This window comes from Thalia democratica, chromosome 8 (assembly GCF_965202585.1).
Source record: "Thalia democratica chromosome 8, ktThaDemo2.hap1.1, whole genome shotgun sequence".
NCBI lineage: Eukaryota > Metazoa > Chordata > Thaliacea > Salpida > Salpidae > Thalia > Thalia democratica.
The window spans coordinates 42,273,281-42,289,326 of record NC_139172.1 but is presented as its reverse complement, the minus strand read 5'-3'; the positions used below and the strand labels follow the sequence as shown (position 1 = coordinate 42,289,326).

The following is a 16,046-nucleotide window of genomic DNA, read 5'->3' as shown; positions in this document are numbered from 1 at the left end:
TTTATTTTATTATAAAAATTTTAAAAATGACAATACTATAAACAAACTATATGGTAGATTTTTAGTGTCAAATCAAAATTTTTCTACTAAACATGTTAAAATTATTAAATTTCCAAGTTTTTCAAGGTTTTTAAGTTGTTTTTGTTTAAAATTCCAAGTTATTTTTGTCTAAATCAAGGTAAAGTGGTAACCCTGAGCTTTTTTAATGGAGTAACTAAAATATGGGTTCCTACACTTTTAAGTCTTTGAAGCATAAATGATTGAAAACTGGACAGCGTCAGTCTGAATTGTGTTAGTATTGGGTTATTTTAACAAAACAGGTAGTGGCTAACTTTCCAGAGAAGTTTTTACACTTTCAAAATCTATAGATTGAAAGTTGTTCATTCATGTAAGTTTGATTGCATCATTGATCTCAACATTACTTTAATAGTTATTTATAATTGGAACTTAAATTTTGTTTGGTTAAACACTTATGTCCTCACTCTGTCAAAAAATGATATTAGTTTAAAACTTAAATGACAGTTTTTTAGCAAAGTTTATAAGTAAGCGGATTTGTTTTTTTTTATTGTGACATACTTGTGTTTATTACAAAAACCAAGTAGTCTCATGTCAGAGATCTATTAGTTAAATACCCGAATCAAATTTTTCTATATAATACTTCAAGTGGACATACGTGACAACTAATTGATTACTTTGCTTTTGAATCATATATGTGGAGAAGAATTTTTAATTTACATTCAAATATAAATTAACATAGTCTGTTGATTCCAGAAAATTCTTACTGTTTTATATTTTGCCATATACAATTAAACGAATTAACAGTTTAGTATGTTGGTATTTGGGAATTTCCCTAAAAACAATTAGCTTCGTGATTTTTATATCACTTGTCACTAATAACCAGCCAAGTTATAGGGTTAAAGTTATGTTTTCTAGTTTTTAAAATCTAAACCTTACCCACAAATATAACAAATAATTTACTCTCAATAAAAGTAAAAATAAAAATATAGTTTACTGACCCAGCCAATATGCAAACTAAATTGCAGGTTTTTCAAGCTACCCAAGTTATGCACTAAAAATATTTCGGCTGCAGTTCTCAGGTAGCTTCTGATTGGCTAATATTTAACTTATTTTTATTTCGAGTTTAAAGTAACAAAACTTTGTTTTTTTCGGTTTATTTTTATGTATTTGGTTAAGGTGGGTTAGGGATAAGGGTATGAATGTTCTTAATATTCTGCTGTATTATCAATTTACCTCGTTTGCATAAATGTGCATAACGTTATGAATAAAAAAATTTCTAAAAATTTACACTGCAGCCGAACCTTAAACAATAATTTCTTTAATCCTTCAGTTAATCCTTAGCTTAAACAGCTTCTGTTCACTCACACTATGTAAATTGTATTTAAACTGTTGTTTCTCAAATTAAAGAATTTTTAACAAAAAAATTCACAAACATTGTTAGTATTATTAAACTGAATAAAAAATCTTTTGGAGTTAAAATTTATATTTTGACAAAAAATAATGATTGTGGAAAAAGTCAAATTTATAATAGTCAGCTAATCGAAACTTGCCCGTTTATTTCGTTCATCTATTTTTATTTTATTGTATGTATAAACTCAAATGTTTTTCATTGATCTTTTGTTTTAAATAATTTTAAACTACAACTTATTTAAGTAATATTTTCTTTAACATTGAAAATTTACCTAACAAAATAGGAAAATCAGTAAAACTTTTATACTTTTACAAGGTCAACATTTCTTTTTAAACATTTTTAAAACATTTATAAACAGTGATTTACTTAACTAACTCGATCATGACAATTTAACTTAAAACAAACAAACTTTACCAAGAGTTTAGTTTTTAGTTGGAGGGCAACCCCTTTACTTCTGACAACCCTGCTTTATACTGATTGTTCAGTTCAGCTTATTTTATTTGTATTTTTCACGTATCCGTTTAAAATTATCTTAAAAAAACAGAATTAAATGTTTAAAATAATGTTCTATATCAACACTCGGAATTCAAAATAATTTATTGTTTTAATAAATATGTAAGCAAATTTATTAAAAACAATTAAGATTAAAGTGTAACAAGTTAACCTTCAAGTGACATTTGTACCCCAACCTGGGTGTTTCAATTGATGTGTTTTGGAAAGTTTTGAATAAGGAATAAAATTAAAATTTGAAGATTTTTCAAAAAGCTTCAACTATTTTTTTTAGTTTATTTGTAAAGTGTAAAGTCTTTACCCTGCAATTTTAATAAAAAAAGTTGCTTAAAGTTACTGAGTAAATATTTGTATAATAAATTTACAGAATAAAAAAAAACAATAATATAAAAAGTAAAATAATTTGAGGTAATCAAGGGTTAAATTTCAGTACAATTAGATATCTAGAGTTTTATACAATTAATAATTAATAAAACTAATCTTTGTTAGTGAAACATTTTTATTTTGCTTTTTGGAATATTTTATTTGTTTACTATAGCAGAGTAGTCTTATTTTAGAGATGGTTAGGTACCTTTATTAAACTGTTTCTTTCTTAGAATTATTAAAACTAGTGTAGAAGTTTGTTTTACTGAGTTTTAAAAAGAATAATTTTCAAATACAACTTATTAGTAAAAAAAAAACCATGCTTATTGGTTGTATATATAATATTCTTAATGCTCTTATTTTTTTAGAAATAGAACTTCTATATTTTGTACAAAATTTCTGTAAATTGCTTTAATGCACTATATTTGACATTTAAAAATGTTAAAGATTACATGATAACCTAAAGCAAGATAGTATTTTGCTTTACCTCTAACTTTGCAAATTAATGCTCACTTTGAAAAAGTTTAAAAAATTTCATTTGTGAAATGATGCTTTAGTTGCAAATTTTGTTAAATTGATGCTTTATACTTTTTTTTTCCTGTAAAACTGTTGAAAGTTTATTATTTGTCTTAATAGAATATTGAACTTGTTTTCTTATAAAAGATAAAATTTAGTTAATACAAGTATCCTTTTTAAATTGTAGACGAAAAAGAAACAGTTTAAAAGTTGTTGTTATGTATTAGATTTTTGTAATTAATGTTTTTTAATTATACTTATTTACAACATGTTGTTGTTATACACATTTAAGTTGTAATATATTTAAAAAAATATGTTAAAAGTTCAAACTTTCTCCTAATTTAAAAGGGCATATTATAAAGCTTTATTTATATTTAACTCTATAAATGACTATGATGAACAATTAAGCTATTTGTTTAACATTATTTAAAGTTGATGTTGATTAATTAATGTTTTTTAATTATACTTATTTACAACATGTTGTTGTTATACACATTTAAGTTGTAATATATTTAAAAAAATATGTTAAAAATTCAAACTTTCTTTTAATTTAAAAGGGCATATTATAAAGCTTTATTTATATTTTACTCTATAAATGACTATGATGAACAATTAAGCTATTTGTTTAACATTATTTAAAGTTGATGTTGGTTTATATTCTTACAACTTTTTTTTGTACAAATAAAATTATTAGTGCATTTGTGTTATAAAATATTCAAATCGTTGTTAAAACTGTTTTTGTAGAAAACTTGAGTTTCCAATTCTTAAGTTTTTTTTAAAACTTCAATTAATACTTGTCTTATATTTATCAACTAACAATATTTCAAAGACTTAGTTATAAAGAAACTTTAATGTTTTATATTTAAACATTAAGTTTTTAAATACTACATATCCAGTTTTTTAGTTGCATTGTTTACTTATTAAGTCATTATTAAATTAAATCAATATTAAGTCATGATTTGTTAAAAGTTGAAACGCGTTGTTCAAATGTTAATAATTTCAAATGTTTTTTAACTACATATAAATGATAAAATAAAATTGGTTTATATTATAAGAAGTTAAAAGAAAATGATTTTGTGTTAATCTAAAAATGTTGTGGTTAAATAGTTTGATTGACTTGATTTTTTAGTAAACTGTTCGAACTTAAGCTTAGAAAAAAAAAATACATTAATAAAAAGCATACGGGGTAGTGCTTTAATATTAGACAATTTTAAAATCTTTTATCTTAAAAGAATTATAAACTCCCCTCACTCATTTTTTTTCTCAAGTAAATAAGTGTAATTTAAAACTAATAAAACGAATTTTAACTTTTTAAAATAAACTATCCAGTTTAGAATTACTGTATCATCTTAAATTGTTTATACACGCTATATACTTTCAAAAAAAAATCTTATGCAAATTAGTGAACGGTAGAAATTCTGGACTAAAAAAGGTTTTCAGTAATCAAGTTAATTTCCTTTTTACTTTTTTCACCAGTAACTTATAAGACTTCAGAAAACCTACATTACTACATCAACTTAAAAAATAATTTAGAAATTTAATATATATTGCATTTTTGCATTGTATGGACTGTAAATACCTTAACAGTTTTGTAATTTCAAAACCAATTTATTTATTTAAAATTTTGTTAATGTACAATTTCGTTTTAATAAAACTTTGCTGGTTCTTTTCAGAAAAGAAAACCTAAGTATTATAAATACAACTTCTTTGGAACACTTCAGCTATCATATTTAAAACAACAAACTCACCTATGAGCTTACTTGACAAAATATACAAACTAGCCGCGAAGAGCGTTTCTTACGTGAACAAGCAACGCTCGATAAACAAATCTCTAAAACTGCCGCAAAAGAAGCACCGATCGAAATTGTCACACGTTTACGATAAAGCAAAGTTTGACGTTTGTGACGTCACAGAGCGCAACTTCGTTCAAGGCCCTATTGGGAACTGCGGGATGATCGCGTCGATGGCTTCACTGGCCGGCAACCGCGAACTTTTGAAAAAAGTGGCGCCCGTTAACCAGAGGTTCCACAAAAAAAGTTTTTTTCTTCCCGAACAGCCGTCAGAATTTGCTTTCAACCTCTACAAGAACGGCGAGCCCTATGAAGTTGTCGTGGACGAGTCCCTGACGTTCCTGAAAGGAAACAAACTGCAGCACAGTCGCAGCTACAATGAAAACTTCGTGGGCCCACTTCTTGAAAAGGCGTTGGTAGAGCTGCACTTTGACGGAAAATATGAACTGGCAGCTTTTGTGAGTGAAGTTCAAATTTTATCGAGTCTTTCTAACAATTTCTTTGAAGAAGTTTGGAAAAGAGGTATGAGCAGTTCGGGCTGCGAGCTTCCGAAAATGTTAGCTCACGGTGAAAAAAACGGTTCTTTGATGACGGTCAGCTTTGACAAAGCGAGTTCAGAGTACGGTTTGAAGTCCCGCCACGCTTACGCCTTGATTGGCTGCACAGAAGACAACATCAAGTTGTACAATCCCCACGGAAATTACTCAACCGTACCGATGAACGTTTTGTTTGAAAATTTTAAGGTCTTGAGTTTTTCGTACACGGGCGACAAGGTGTTCGGCATGCCCTGCGTGAAAACTGCGCGAGAGTTTCGCGATTCTTGGAGCGAGGTAGGTGACGATGAACAGAGCTCTTCTGTTGACTACAACTTAACAGTGGAAGAAAACGACACGCAAGTTCTTTTCAACGTCATCAGGAACGAGTACAATGACGTCGTGAGGCAAATCCGCGTCACTCCGGCCGATGACGAGGCGAACGGTGCGAAGACCGGTCGTCGCTCGTTGCGAGCGGTTTTGCAAGCGGAGAACTACAAAGTGAGACTTCAGCAGTGTGTGATGAAGCGAGACGTTCCCAACCCTAACGAGTATTCGAGCTGCTCTGAAAACGACAAGAACCGTTTCAGCTTCCGTTTCGCCGCCTCCAAAAAATGCTATGCGGAGAAAAGCGTTGGAAGAGGAAAAAGTGCACGCAATCGCAGTTTTGTAAGTATAAACATCAGCTTTTAATAAAAGCCTTGTCTCACGGCATAAGAAAGTCCAGGCTTCGGCTCTGAACACTTGATGTTTTCTTCGATTATAAATGTTAGGGTATATAATATGATGAACTTTATTTTTAGCTTAATACTTATTGTTAGTTAAATAAACAATTATTTTTACACAATAACTCTACTGATAGGTTTTAGCAAAAGTTAACCATTATTTAGTTATAAAATTAGCAATCTTTTTGTTTACTCAAATTCTTAAATACTTTTTTTAAACATAGTTGTCGTATTTAATAAAAAGATCCTTTAATATTTTTACATAGTTTTTTGTGCCACAAACATTGACTTTTTTGTTTTCCACCATGGTCAACATATGCACAACTTTAATATGTTTTTTACAAAAGTTTACGAAATATGTGTTAGACTCATTGAGCAAAAGTTTTTGAAAATTTTTGAAAAAATTTGAAAATAAATTTTTGAACTAATAAATGTCAATATTTTATCTCCTTTGCAAAGTCAGAGAACTTTTTCTAGAATTGCTAGTTACAATTATTTTTTTCCATTCAGAACAATATTAGTAAAAACAGTTTTTAAACATTCTAAGCTATGAACAAAGAATTTTTCAATTACTGAAACTTTACTTTAACTTTTGAAAATTTTGAATTATAGTTTATCTTTAAACAGTGATATCAGATATTAATTACATAACACTTAATAATAATTGTTGAATAAACTCAAACTAGTTAACATTTTAGTTCAGAGAGTAAAGTGAAAAACGTTTTGGATGAAACTAGTAAGGTTTTATTTAATGCACCGTATAGTTGTGATAAAATAAAAGTGCTGGATAGAGTAAAATTTACTGCTAAAAGATTAAAAAAAAGAAAGTTAGTTGTCGAAAAATAAAAGTTTTAATAATGTCCAGATCCACAATAAAAGCGCTGAAGGCTATTTTAAATTAACAGCAGAAAAAGCTCAAAATAAAACAAACTCATGCAAAATAAATTAGTTAGTAATTTTATAAGTAAAAATTAATGATCTGAAAAAAAATTTGAACAAATTTTTAAGTAACAAGGTTTCGTAATTACCCCTTTATTTCTGACAACCCTGCTTAATGCTGCCCAATCAGTTTTCCTTGTACGTAACTTTTTAAAAGTGACCTTCTAAAAACTTTTAGAATTCGTGTTGTCTATCGAGACTCGAAATTTAAAATCATCAAATTCTAATCTGTGCAACTTTTATAGAAACTAATATGAAGTTGTGACTAATTAACCCTTAACTAACAACTGTACTCCTACCTGGGTGTTTGAGGTGTATAGAAAAGCATTATTATTATTTTTAACTATTAGATTAGAGCTTTAAACATTTTTCGTTAAAACTAACAAAGCTTTGTTTTGATAAAACTTAAAAATTTTACTTAAAACCATGAGTTTTTTTATTTATATATAAAACTAAATACTTTATCAAGTTTTATTACTTTATTAGCCTTAAGTTAAACCTTAAAAACACTAAAATTGTATTTTGTCTTTAGAAAACCGTTCAAAAATATTAAATTGCATAACAATTTTTAAAAATAGTGCCGACCGACTAATACCATATTGAAAGATTTTATTTTTCTTTAGCTCGCATGAATGTGTTGTTCTGAGCTGTATTCAACCTATTGATAACTTGAACTGTACACAACCACGAGTTGTGGCTTTTGTTCCATAAAGCACGTAAGTTTTTACCAATAAGTCTTAAAAAAGTGGAAAGGATTAAAGTAACTTAAACATTTACTACAGCATTATGACTGAACGGAAAAGCTCGAGAAGTTTAAAATCTTTTGACGACAAACTTAAGTAGAAAGAGATAAGGAAAACTTGTTTTTAAGATCCATTTTAAATAAAAAACTTTAAGTGTTTTGTTTAATAAAGTAGTAAATATATTAAATATATTTCTAAATGTTAGTTAATTTAAAATAGCATTAAAAAAAACTATTTTTATTCTGATTAATATTAAGATCACTCTAGTCACAGGGTTGCCACTCGTTTTTTCAAAAATTTTTCCAGGTTTTCCAAATTTCTTCCAGGTTTTTAAAAGTACACATTTTTGGGTCTATTTTTAGTTTTAAGTTAATTTCTATATAAGAAACTGTCTTAAATAGTATAAAAACATTTTAAAGATACTGAAAAATTACTTTAAATATGTTTTTTATTAAAAATGACTAAAAAATCTTAGTTACAGTAACCTCTCGCTTATTTACGCACATTGTGTCCACAGAGAAAGTGCGTAAAAATACGAGAGTTACCAATTATACTTACAGTAACCTCTCCCTTATTTACGCATATTGTGTTCACAGAAAAAATGCGTAAAGATATGAGACATCGTAAAGTTACGAGAGGTACCAAATATATATACATAATGGCTGTTTTTTGATATTGCTTCTAGTTAAAAGCAGACTGGGGACTTTTCCACTTTTAACAACTGTTTACTTATTAATATGAAAACAAAAAATAAAACTATAAATATAAAAAAAGAATTAAACTTAAATAGAATAATAACACTTGTAGAAAATTTTTACTTATTTTAACAATAAATAGAGTTTATCTTTATTTATTTGTGAATTATTTGATACTTTACACTTATATTCTGTTCTATTTAGCAAATTCAATGTATAATTAAACACTTTTTACAATTAAGAAATGGTGTTTTGTTTATATTTAATTTTTTTTCTATAGCCTTTTACAAAAATATGCTTTTGGTGCTGTAATGGATTTCTTCTTTTGAACAAAATATTTAAAATACATGAAAAATTTTTAATAAAATAATTTATGTTACAACAAATTTTTTCTAATTTAATCTCTTATTGTTAACAAAATTTCTGATAAACTGAAGTATAAATGTTTATCAATTAGTCAAGGAACATAAGTTACAAAGTCTAAAGATATATAGAGAAGTGAGTTATCATTTAAAAACATGTTTTAAATTAAAAATATACAGTAAACCTAATTTGTGCAATATTAAAATATTTTGAATTTTTTATAACTCTAAAATGCGTAACTAAATGAGAGTGCGTAAAGATGCGAGAGGTTTCTGTATATGATAAAACTTTTATGTCAAATTGAAATTTTACTACTGAAAATGTTAAAATTAATAAAAATTCTAGGTTTTTTTCAAAATTTCTTAAATTCCAGCCTAAATTGTCGAATTCCAGGTAAAGTGGCAACCCTGTAGTCAGTATTATTGAACGATTCATCATAGCTTACTTGTACAGCAAAATATGACTGTAAAAATATTTATTAAAAGACACTTTGTAACTCAACAAAGTTTTTAGAATATTGCAATTTAAATGAATATATAAAAACTGAGTAGGTGTCAAGTTTACACGAGCGTACAAAATTGTATGAGGGGACAAAACTGCACCAAGGGGCAATTTTGCACGGCTTGATATTTTTTTTAAATTTTTCACAATCACCACTAACCTTTACCATCGGTCGGTAACTTTTTTATTTTTACTTTCACTGTTACCCCAAAACCTCGGTTGGGTAAGCTTGTTGGTAGCTTTTTTTTATTTATCTTAGTTTTTTTAATATTTTCTTTTTTTCAAATCTTGTGCAAAATTGACCATCCGTGCCAAAAAGAGTATACCAAGTATTCCATACTTCACTTATAATAATTAAGCTTATTAAAAAGTTTTTATACCCATTTTTATATATAGAAAGTTACATTTATTTTTACATTTTCACCTAGATTTCCAATTGTACTGACATTTAATCAATCTTAACCTCAAAGTTATTTTCTCAATTTCTTTTGCAACTTTCAGTGTGCAAATATATAACATAATCATTTTCAAAAGAATTGCAAGCAAAAAGTGGTTAATGCCTATTTAATTTAAAACAATGATATGCACTTTATCAACATTTTTTATAACTATATAAAAACAATTATTGTATTTCAAGGAACTTAACAGTTATATTGCTTAAACTAACTGTTATAAGTTTTTACTTTATTTATTTATAAGTTAATCTAAAGTTTTTAATTTATACAAAACAACTAACAACTTGTGGTCAAAGTTTAAATGACGCAGAGAACAAGTAAACGCAATTTTATGTACAAACAGTTTAGGAAAGAATTAAAATAAAAATCATTCTAAATAGAACTCTTTTAACTACTGAAAAAATACGAATACCACGATTTGAAAAGTTCAATGAAAGCAAAAAACCAAAACTGGAAATCATTGTAAGTCGAAATAAAATATAGAACTTTTTTTATTGACATGCCAAATGAACTTTTGAAGAAAACTAAATTTTGTAAAGCTTTAAGAACAAAAAATAAAGCAGACACCATAATTTTGGAATTATTAAAATTTTCTTAAAACTCTTATGGAGAAAAAAACACTTAATCTAATAATTTTTGTCGAAATCAAAACAATCTAGAGATTTGTGTTAAAACTTTAAAAAATTTATCGAGCTCTGTCAATTCATTAATTCACTACATTATCTACCGAATAAAATTTTAAGCAACACAAAAGCCGAACTATAAATAAACCTACGCAAACAGCAAAACACGAATATATCACATCTACTCGATAAATTTATTAATAAATTAGTAGAAGTGCGCGGTAGTAAAAACCGCAGTTTTTTTTAAAGAGGTAAGGAACGTTGTAAAAAACCTATAAAAATATTGTTTGTTGAGTTCTAAAAGATTTAGTTACGCGAACAATTCGAATAATTTAAAAAATTAACTAACTTTTGTGTAACTTCCAGAAATAGTTTAAATACACTGAACTATTAAAAAAACTTCAAAATTTCATTTAAATATTTACAAAAAAAGAGCTTTCAAATGTGACGCACTCAAACGCTACAAAACTTATTTTGAAAGTCGTACTTCATATTAGCTAACCCTAAAAAAAAATTTATGAACAGCAAAATTTTCAAATACAATCTACTCCTAACAATTAAAAAATGGCGACAATTTATTTTTTGCAAGCTCAAACAAAACACTAAACAAACATTTGAAACGTTGCCAGAACACGAAATATTTACTCAACAGTTGAAACGTCGTCTGCAAAAAATACAATAGTCGAAACATCGTTAGGAGCTGCAACGACGAGTTGAAACGTCGTTAGGAGCTACAACGACGAGTTGAAGCGTCGTCAGGAGCTGCAACGACGAGTTGAAACGTCGTTAGGAGCTGCAACGACGAGTTGAAACGTCGTTAGGAGCTGCAACGACGAGTTGAAACGTCGTTAGGAGCTACAACGACGAGTTGAAACGTCGTTAGGAGCTGCAACGACGAGTTGAAACGTCGTTAGGAGCTACAACGACGAGTTGAAACGTCGTTAGGAGCTGCAACGACGAGTTGAAACGTCGTTAGGACCTGCCGCCCCTGAACTTCCTCATGCTGGATACAAACGACGTTTCAACTACTTCTGCGCACTTGACGATGGAGGTGTCGGGGCCGTTGTACTGCCGGCAGTTGTTGAATATCAAGCTGACGTCGCTGTGGAAGTCGGTGAGGTACTTGTACTTTCCGAACCTCAGTTTCTTCATCACCGTCGACAGGTCTGTTGGAATATTTTATTTATCTATATATTTATATTTGGATTTAATTATAAATTTTTTAGTAAAATCTGCTGTGGAAAATTTTTTATTTCTTAAAGTCTTATTTTTAGATTGTGTTTTCGAAACTTCAATTTCATCATCACCGTCGACAGGTCTGAAAATATTTATTTAAAATATTTCGTTTAAATTATTTTTATCAGTTTAAATTGCGTTTTCAAAACTTAAATTCACGCATCGCCGTCGACAAGTGTGTGATGAAAAATATATTATAATTGTTTTGTTTGCTGTTTCTTTTTCAAATAATAATAAAATCATTTTTTTGCAGTTGTATGTTTTATACGTATTCAATACTCAACAGTGTGGCTTTTAATCAAAACAACATCTGTCTGGTCTGTAATGGAAATATTTATTTCTTTCAAGTCTTGTATTTTATTTAAATTGTGTTTTCAAAAGTTCAATTTACGCATCACCGTCGGCAGGTCTGCAATAAAAGTGTTCTAACATTGTTTGATTTGTTATCTTGAAAGTGTGGGGGTGAGAAAAATAAAATTTGTGTCCGGCCTGAAGGAAAACATAATTCAAAAGTTAACTCTGAAACAAAGCTTATATTGAAATGACGTTTCCGCTTTTAAATATATATCATTAACACTTCAGCGCAACCTTTGCAAACCGCTTCCTTTCAAAAAAAAAATGTTCTTTATTTGATACTTATGGCTAAAAATATACTCCTGAAGCAAACTTGGTGTTTTGTTCAAAAACAATCGCTCGCATCTACTGCAACTATCAAAAGTTACAAGAAAATATGCAAGTTACCTACCCGTGGTTTACTTTCAAATATTTGGAGAAGTTTATATATACAAGTTTTAAAACGAATCAGTTAAATAAACTGACCCATGATTTGCTGTCAAATTTCAAACATTTGAAAACATCAAATTTTATCCAATAAATACCAAATAGAAGTTGAAAAATAAAATTTTAAAACAAATCAAACTCACCCATGGGCTCCTGTACCACTTTCCGGTAGTTGGGGGCGTCTTTCAGGTCGACAGGATTCCTGAACGGCCACGCCATTTTGTGGTCCTGAAAATATAATATATAAGTTAGTAAAAAAAAACTAACCGCTGTGCCTAAATTTGTTGTTTGTATTTAACATTCGTACGCATGAAAAAATACGAACTGTTCTTATACTGCAAACACGAGATAGAGGTGTTGTGATTAAGAACAAAACAAAAAAACTTAAACTGTTTTAGTTTTGAAACAAAAAAAAATCAAATCATAAATTAATAACAGAAACAAACATACAGTTTCCACGTTAAGTAAATGATAAAATTGAACTGTTTGTTTTGAAAAAAGTTAATTCATAAAATAACAATAACAAACGTATAGCTGCTGCAGCACTCCCTCCAAATGCTTCTTCTCCTGGCCACTCAACGGCGCCTTCTTCTCGTTCCTCTTCTTCTTGCACGATTCGCAGACGTACGTGTCCATCTTGTCGCCGTCCTCCTTCGACAGGCCGATGCACTCACCGTGGAACCAGTCCTGGCACGAGTCGCACCCGATGTACCACCTGGTGGAAATTTTATTAGCCAATCAGAACGGAGTATTTGTAATGTTGGTCGATACAGGTTTGCCACTCGTTTTTTCAATTTTTTTTCCAGGTTTTCCAAATTTCTTCCAGGTTTTTAAAAGTACACATTTTTGGGTCTATTTTAAGTTTTAAGTTAATTTATATATAAGAAACTGTGTTAAATAATATAAAAACATATAAAAACATTGAAAAGATACTGTAAAGTTACATTAAATATGTTTTATTATTTAAAAAATTTTTGATGATGACAAAAAAATCATATTCATACGATAAATTTTTTGTGTCAAATAAAATTTTACTATTAAAAATCTTAAAATTATTAAAAATTCCAGGTTTTTTTTTTAATTTCTCAAATTCCAGGTTTTTCCAGGTTATTTTTGCCTAAATTGTTGAATTCCAGGTTTTTCAAGGTTTTTCCAGGTAAAGTGGCAACCCTGCCAATAGAATTAGAAATTAATGGAATTAAAAAATCTTGGCGCGATTTGCATCTTAATTATTTAGAGGAGACAATAATTTTTATAAAACATAAATTTATATGAATGTGAAGCAATTATAGTTTATTATTAATTTTCATTTTACTTGCCGTTGAACCAACCTAGTCGTGAATCACAAACTTTATTAATATTTAAACAAACAATATTTTTAAACAAAATCACCAACCTGGAATCGTCGTACGGAGTCTTGCAGATGCATCAGAACATTTAATTAATAAATACTTAACTGAACAAAAAGTGTATTTTTTAACCTGGAATCATCGTACGGAGTCTTGCAAATGCAGTAGAGCTGTTCCTCGGGGTTCTGCATGATCGAGTTGCAGTCGTCGCAGATCCACGCGTCCAAGTCCTTCGAGTTCTGCTCGTTCAAGCCCACGCACTCGAAGTGGAACCAGCCCTGGCACAAGTCGCAACCCACGTACTTTCTGTTGAGGGGAAACACCGAATGTGAAAAAAAGTTAGTTTAATAGAAGGTGTACAAAGTTAACTTCTATGCTAGTTCAATTTGGTACTTTCCATTCAGGGGAAATTATTTTAGTAATTAATCAAAGCCCTGGTAAAAATCGTAACGTTTACTGCTAGGGGTAAACCCCGAATATAAAACAAGTTACTTAAATTAGTATAGTATCGAGGAGTACTGAGATTAATTTTGTTAATTACTTTGTGTTTACGTAAAACTATTTCATCACTATAAATTCTAAAGTAAATAACTACTTAATTTATTAGTATTTACTATATCTTACTATATTATATACTATTTACTAAATATATTATATTTATATATATTTGCTATATTTTAAGTACGGCAGTGTGTTAACAATTATCCTAATTAATTTATTTTGCACAATAACTTTAATACTGCGACCTATCAAAGCCCTGAAATAGTTTTTCCGCTTAAGGCAAGCTGTTTCAATGTGCACCGGAAAGTACTAAATCTAAAAAGTTGAGAAATTTATTTTTAATTTTAACAAAATCTCACCTGGATTCGTCATACGGCGTCATGCAAGTACAATGGAGTTCTTCCTGTTCACTGGACGTAAAGTACAAAACAAGATAATAAAGTTTTTTAATGCATGGTTTTATTAAATGCAAAACAAATATTGTGAATACGTGATACGTTTTATAGGGATTTTTGAAGCAAATTTCAACAAAAAGTGAGAGTATGAACTTAATAACGTAAATTAAAAAAAAATTGTAAGGAGCTCTACAGACGCAATGAACAAAAAATATTAACTAAATTTAACAAACTTGTATTTATTATAGGGAGTCCAGCAGACGCAGTAAAAAAGTTAAATTAAAATAAATGATAAATTAATAAAACAAACTTGTATTTATTATAGGGAGTCCTGCAGACGCAGTGCAAATCTTCTCCTTTCTTTTCTTTCTTCGGCTTGACTGCCTACAAATTTATTGAACTCTTAATAAAATGTTTAAGTATAAAAATAAAAAAGACAACTTAAATATTAAAATTATAAAATAATAACCATTTTGAGATAAAATACAAAAAACTAAATAAATGTAAACAATCGCCGGCATTTATATAAAATAATAATAATAAATCTTTTAAAACAATAAATTGTACATTTTTTTTTTGAAATAATAGTAATACAAAAACAACTTAATAATAAACAAACGTGTTTTCGCGGGCTGAAGACTTCCTCCGAAGCTTTTCTCTTCCTCGTCTCATTGGTCCGCTGCTGGACACGCGTCTTGCTCTCATTGGCTGAAAATATTTGTTCAACAGATGTAAGTGATAATACGACACTGCATTAATGTGAGAAATTGAAAAATATACGGACGTCATTTAAATTGACAAATAAAAGTTGAGATTTCTAATTTTTTTTTGTTTGAGATTCAAACTTTTTAATAATTTCAAAATATAGCAACCGCTGCTTTTTGCTTTATGTAAGAAACAGAGTTATCCGTTAATAAATAATCATTAAAAACTTATTGGACATTAATACTATCATTTAAAACAACAAAAACAAACCGGTCACCCTCTGCGTCGCCTTATTGGGAGTGACTTTCTCCTCACGGCGAGCGGCGTAGCTCCTGATGTCGACCTGCTGATTGGCTGGCTTGTGCCTCTCCTGCTGCTGATTGGTCGACTTTCTACTATCTTGTCGCTGGTTGGTCTGCTGCCGCTGGCTGGTCTGCTGGTTCTTCTGCCTGGACTCGAGCTCGGTTTCGGCGTAGTTCTGCTTCTTGTACATGTTCTCCAGCTGCTTCAGCCTCGAGTCCTTCCACAGGTCGTTCTGTTGTACAAACATTCAATATTATTTATTATAAAACATTCACTTTAATAGTGTATGAACCTGTATGTTTTATAATTTAATTGTTTTCAGGCAATATTCAAACTTCGGTAACTGTCAACTGAGGCCTTAGTGTTTTTATAAAATAATCATCTCTTAAATTTATTTGTGAATTAAATGAAATATAAATCGTACCTCATCCGTTTTAAAGAGCAGTATATTAACAAATTTCAATCACCAAGAAAAAAAAAACGTAATTCACATATATTTCAATTTTTTATAGGGATTTTTTAGAATATTTTAAACTTAGGGAAGTAGGAACCCTGACTATAAAGTAAAAAAATAAATAAATAAAAAGCTAAA

At 29.0% G+C, this 16,046-nt stretch overlaps 1 protein-coding gene across 1 annotated transcript in view; it reads right to left on the bottom strand.

Annotated features, from left to right (window-relative positions):
- Positions 1-9,853: 9,853 nt before the first annotated feature.
- The window catches only part of LOC145843242 (uncharacterized), a 39,378-nt gene continuing 33,185 nt past the window's right edge, over positions 9,854-16,046 (bottom strand). Inside the window, exons 45-51 of the mRNA XM_082950705.1 lie at positions 15,422-15,686; positions 15,066-15,154; positions 14,757-14,830; positions 13,683-13,856; positions 12,730-12,916; positions 12,345-12,429; positions 9,854-11,351 (exon numbers count right to left, since the gene is read on the bottom strand). Coding sequence (XP_082806831.1) covers positions 11,158-11,351; positions 12,345-12,429; positions 12,730-12,916; positions 13,683-13,856; positions 14,757-14,830; positions 15,066-15,154; positions 15,422-15,686 — 1,068 coding nt within the window. The 3' untranslated portion in view covers positions 9,854-11,157. The remainder of the gene's footprint in view (positions 11,352-12,344; positions 12,430-12,729; positions 12,917-13,682; positions 13,857-14,756; positions 14,831-15,065; positions 15,155-15,421; positions 15,687-16,046) is intronic.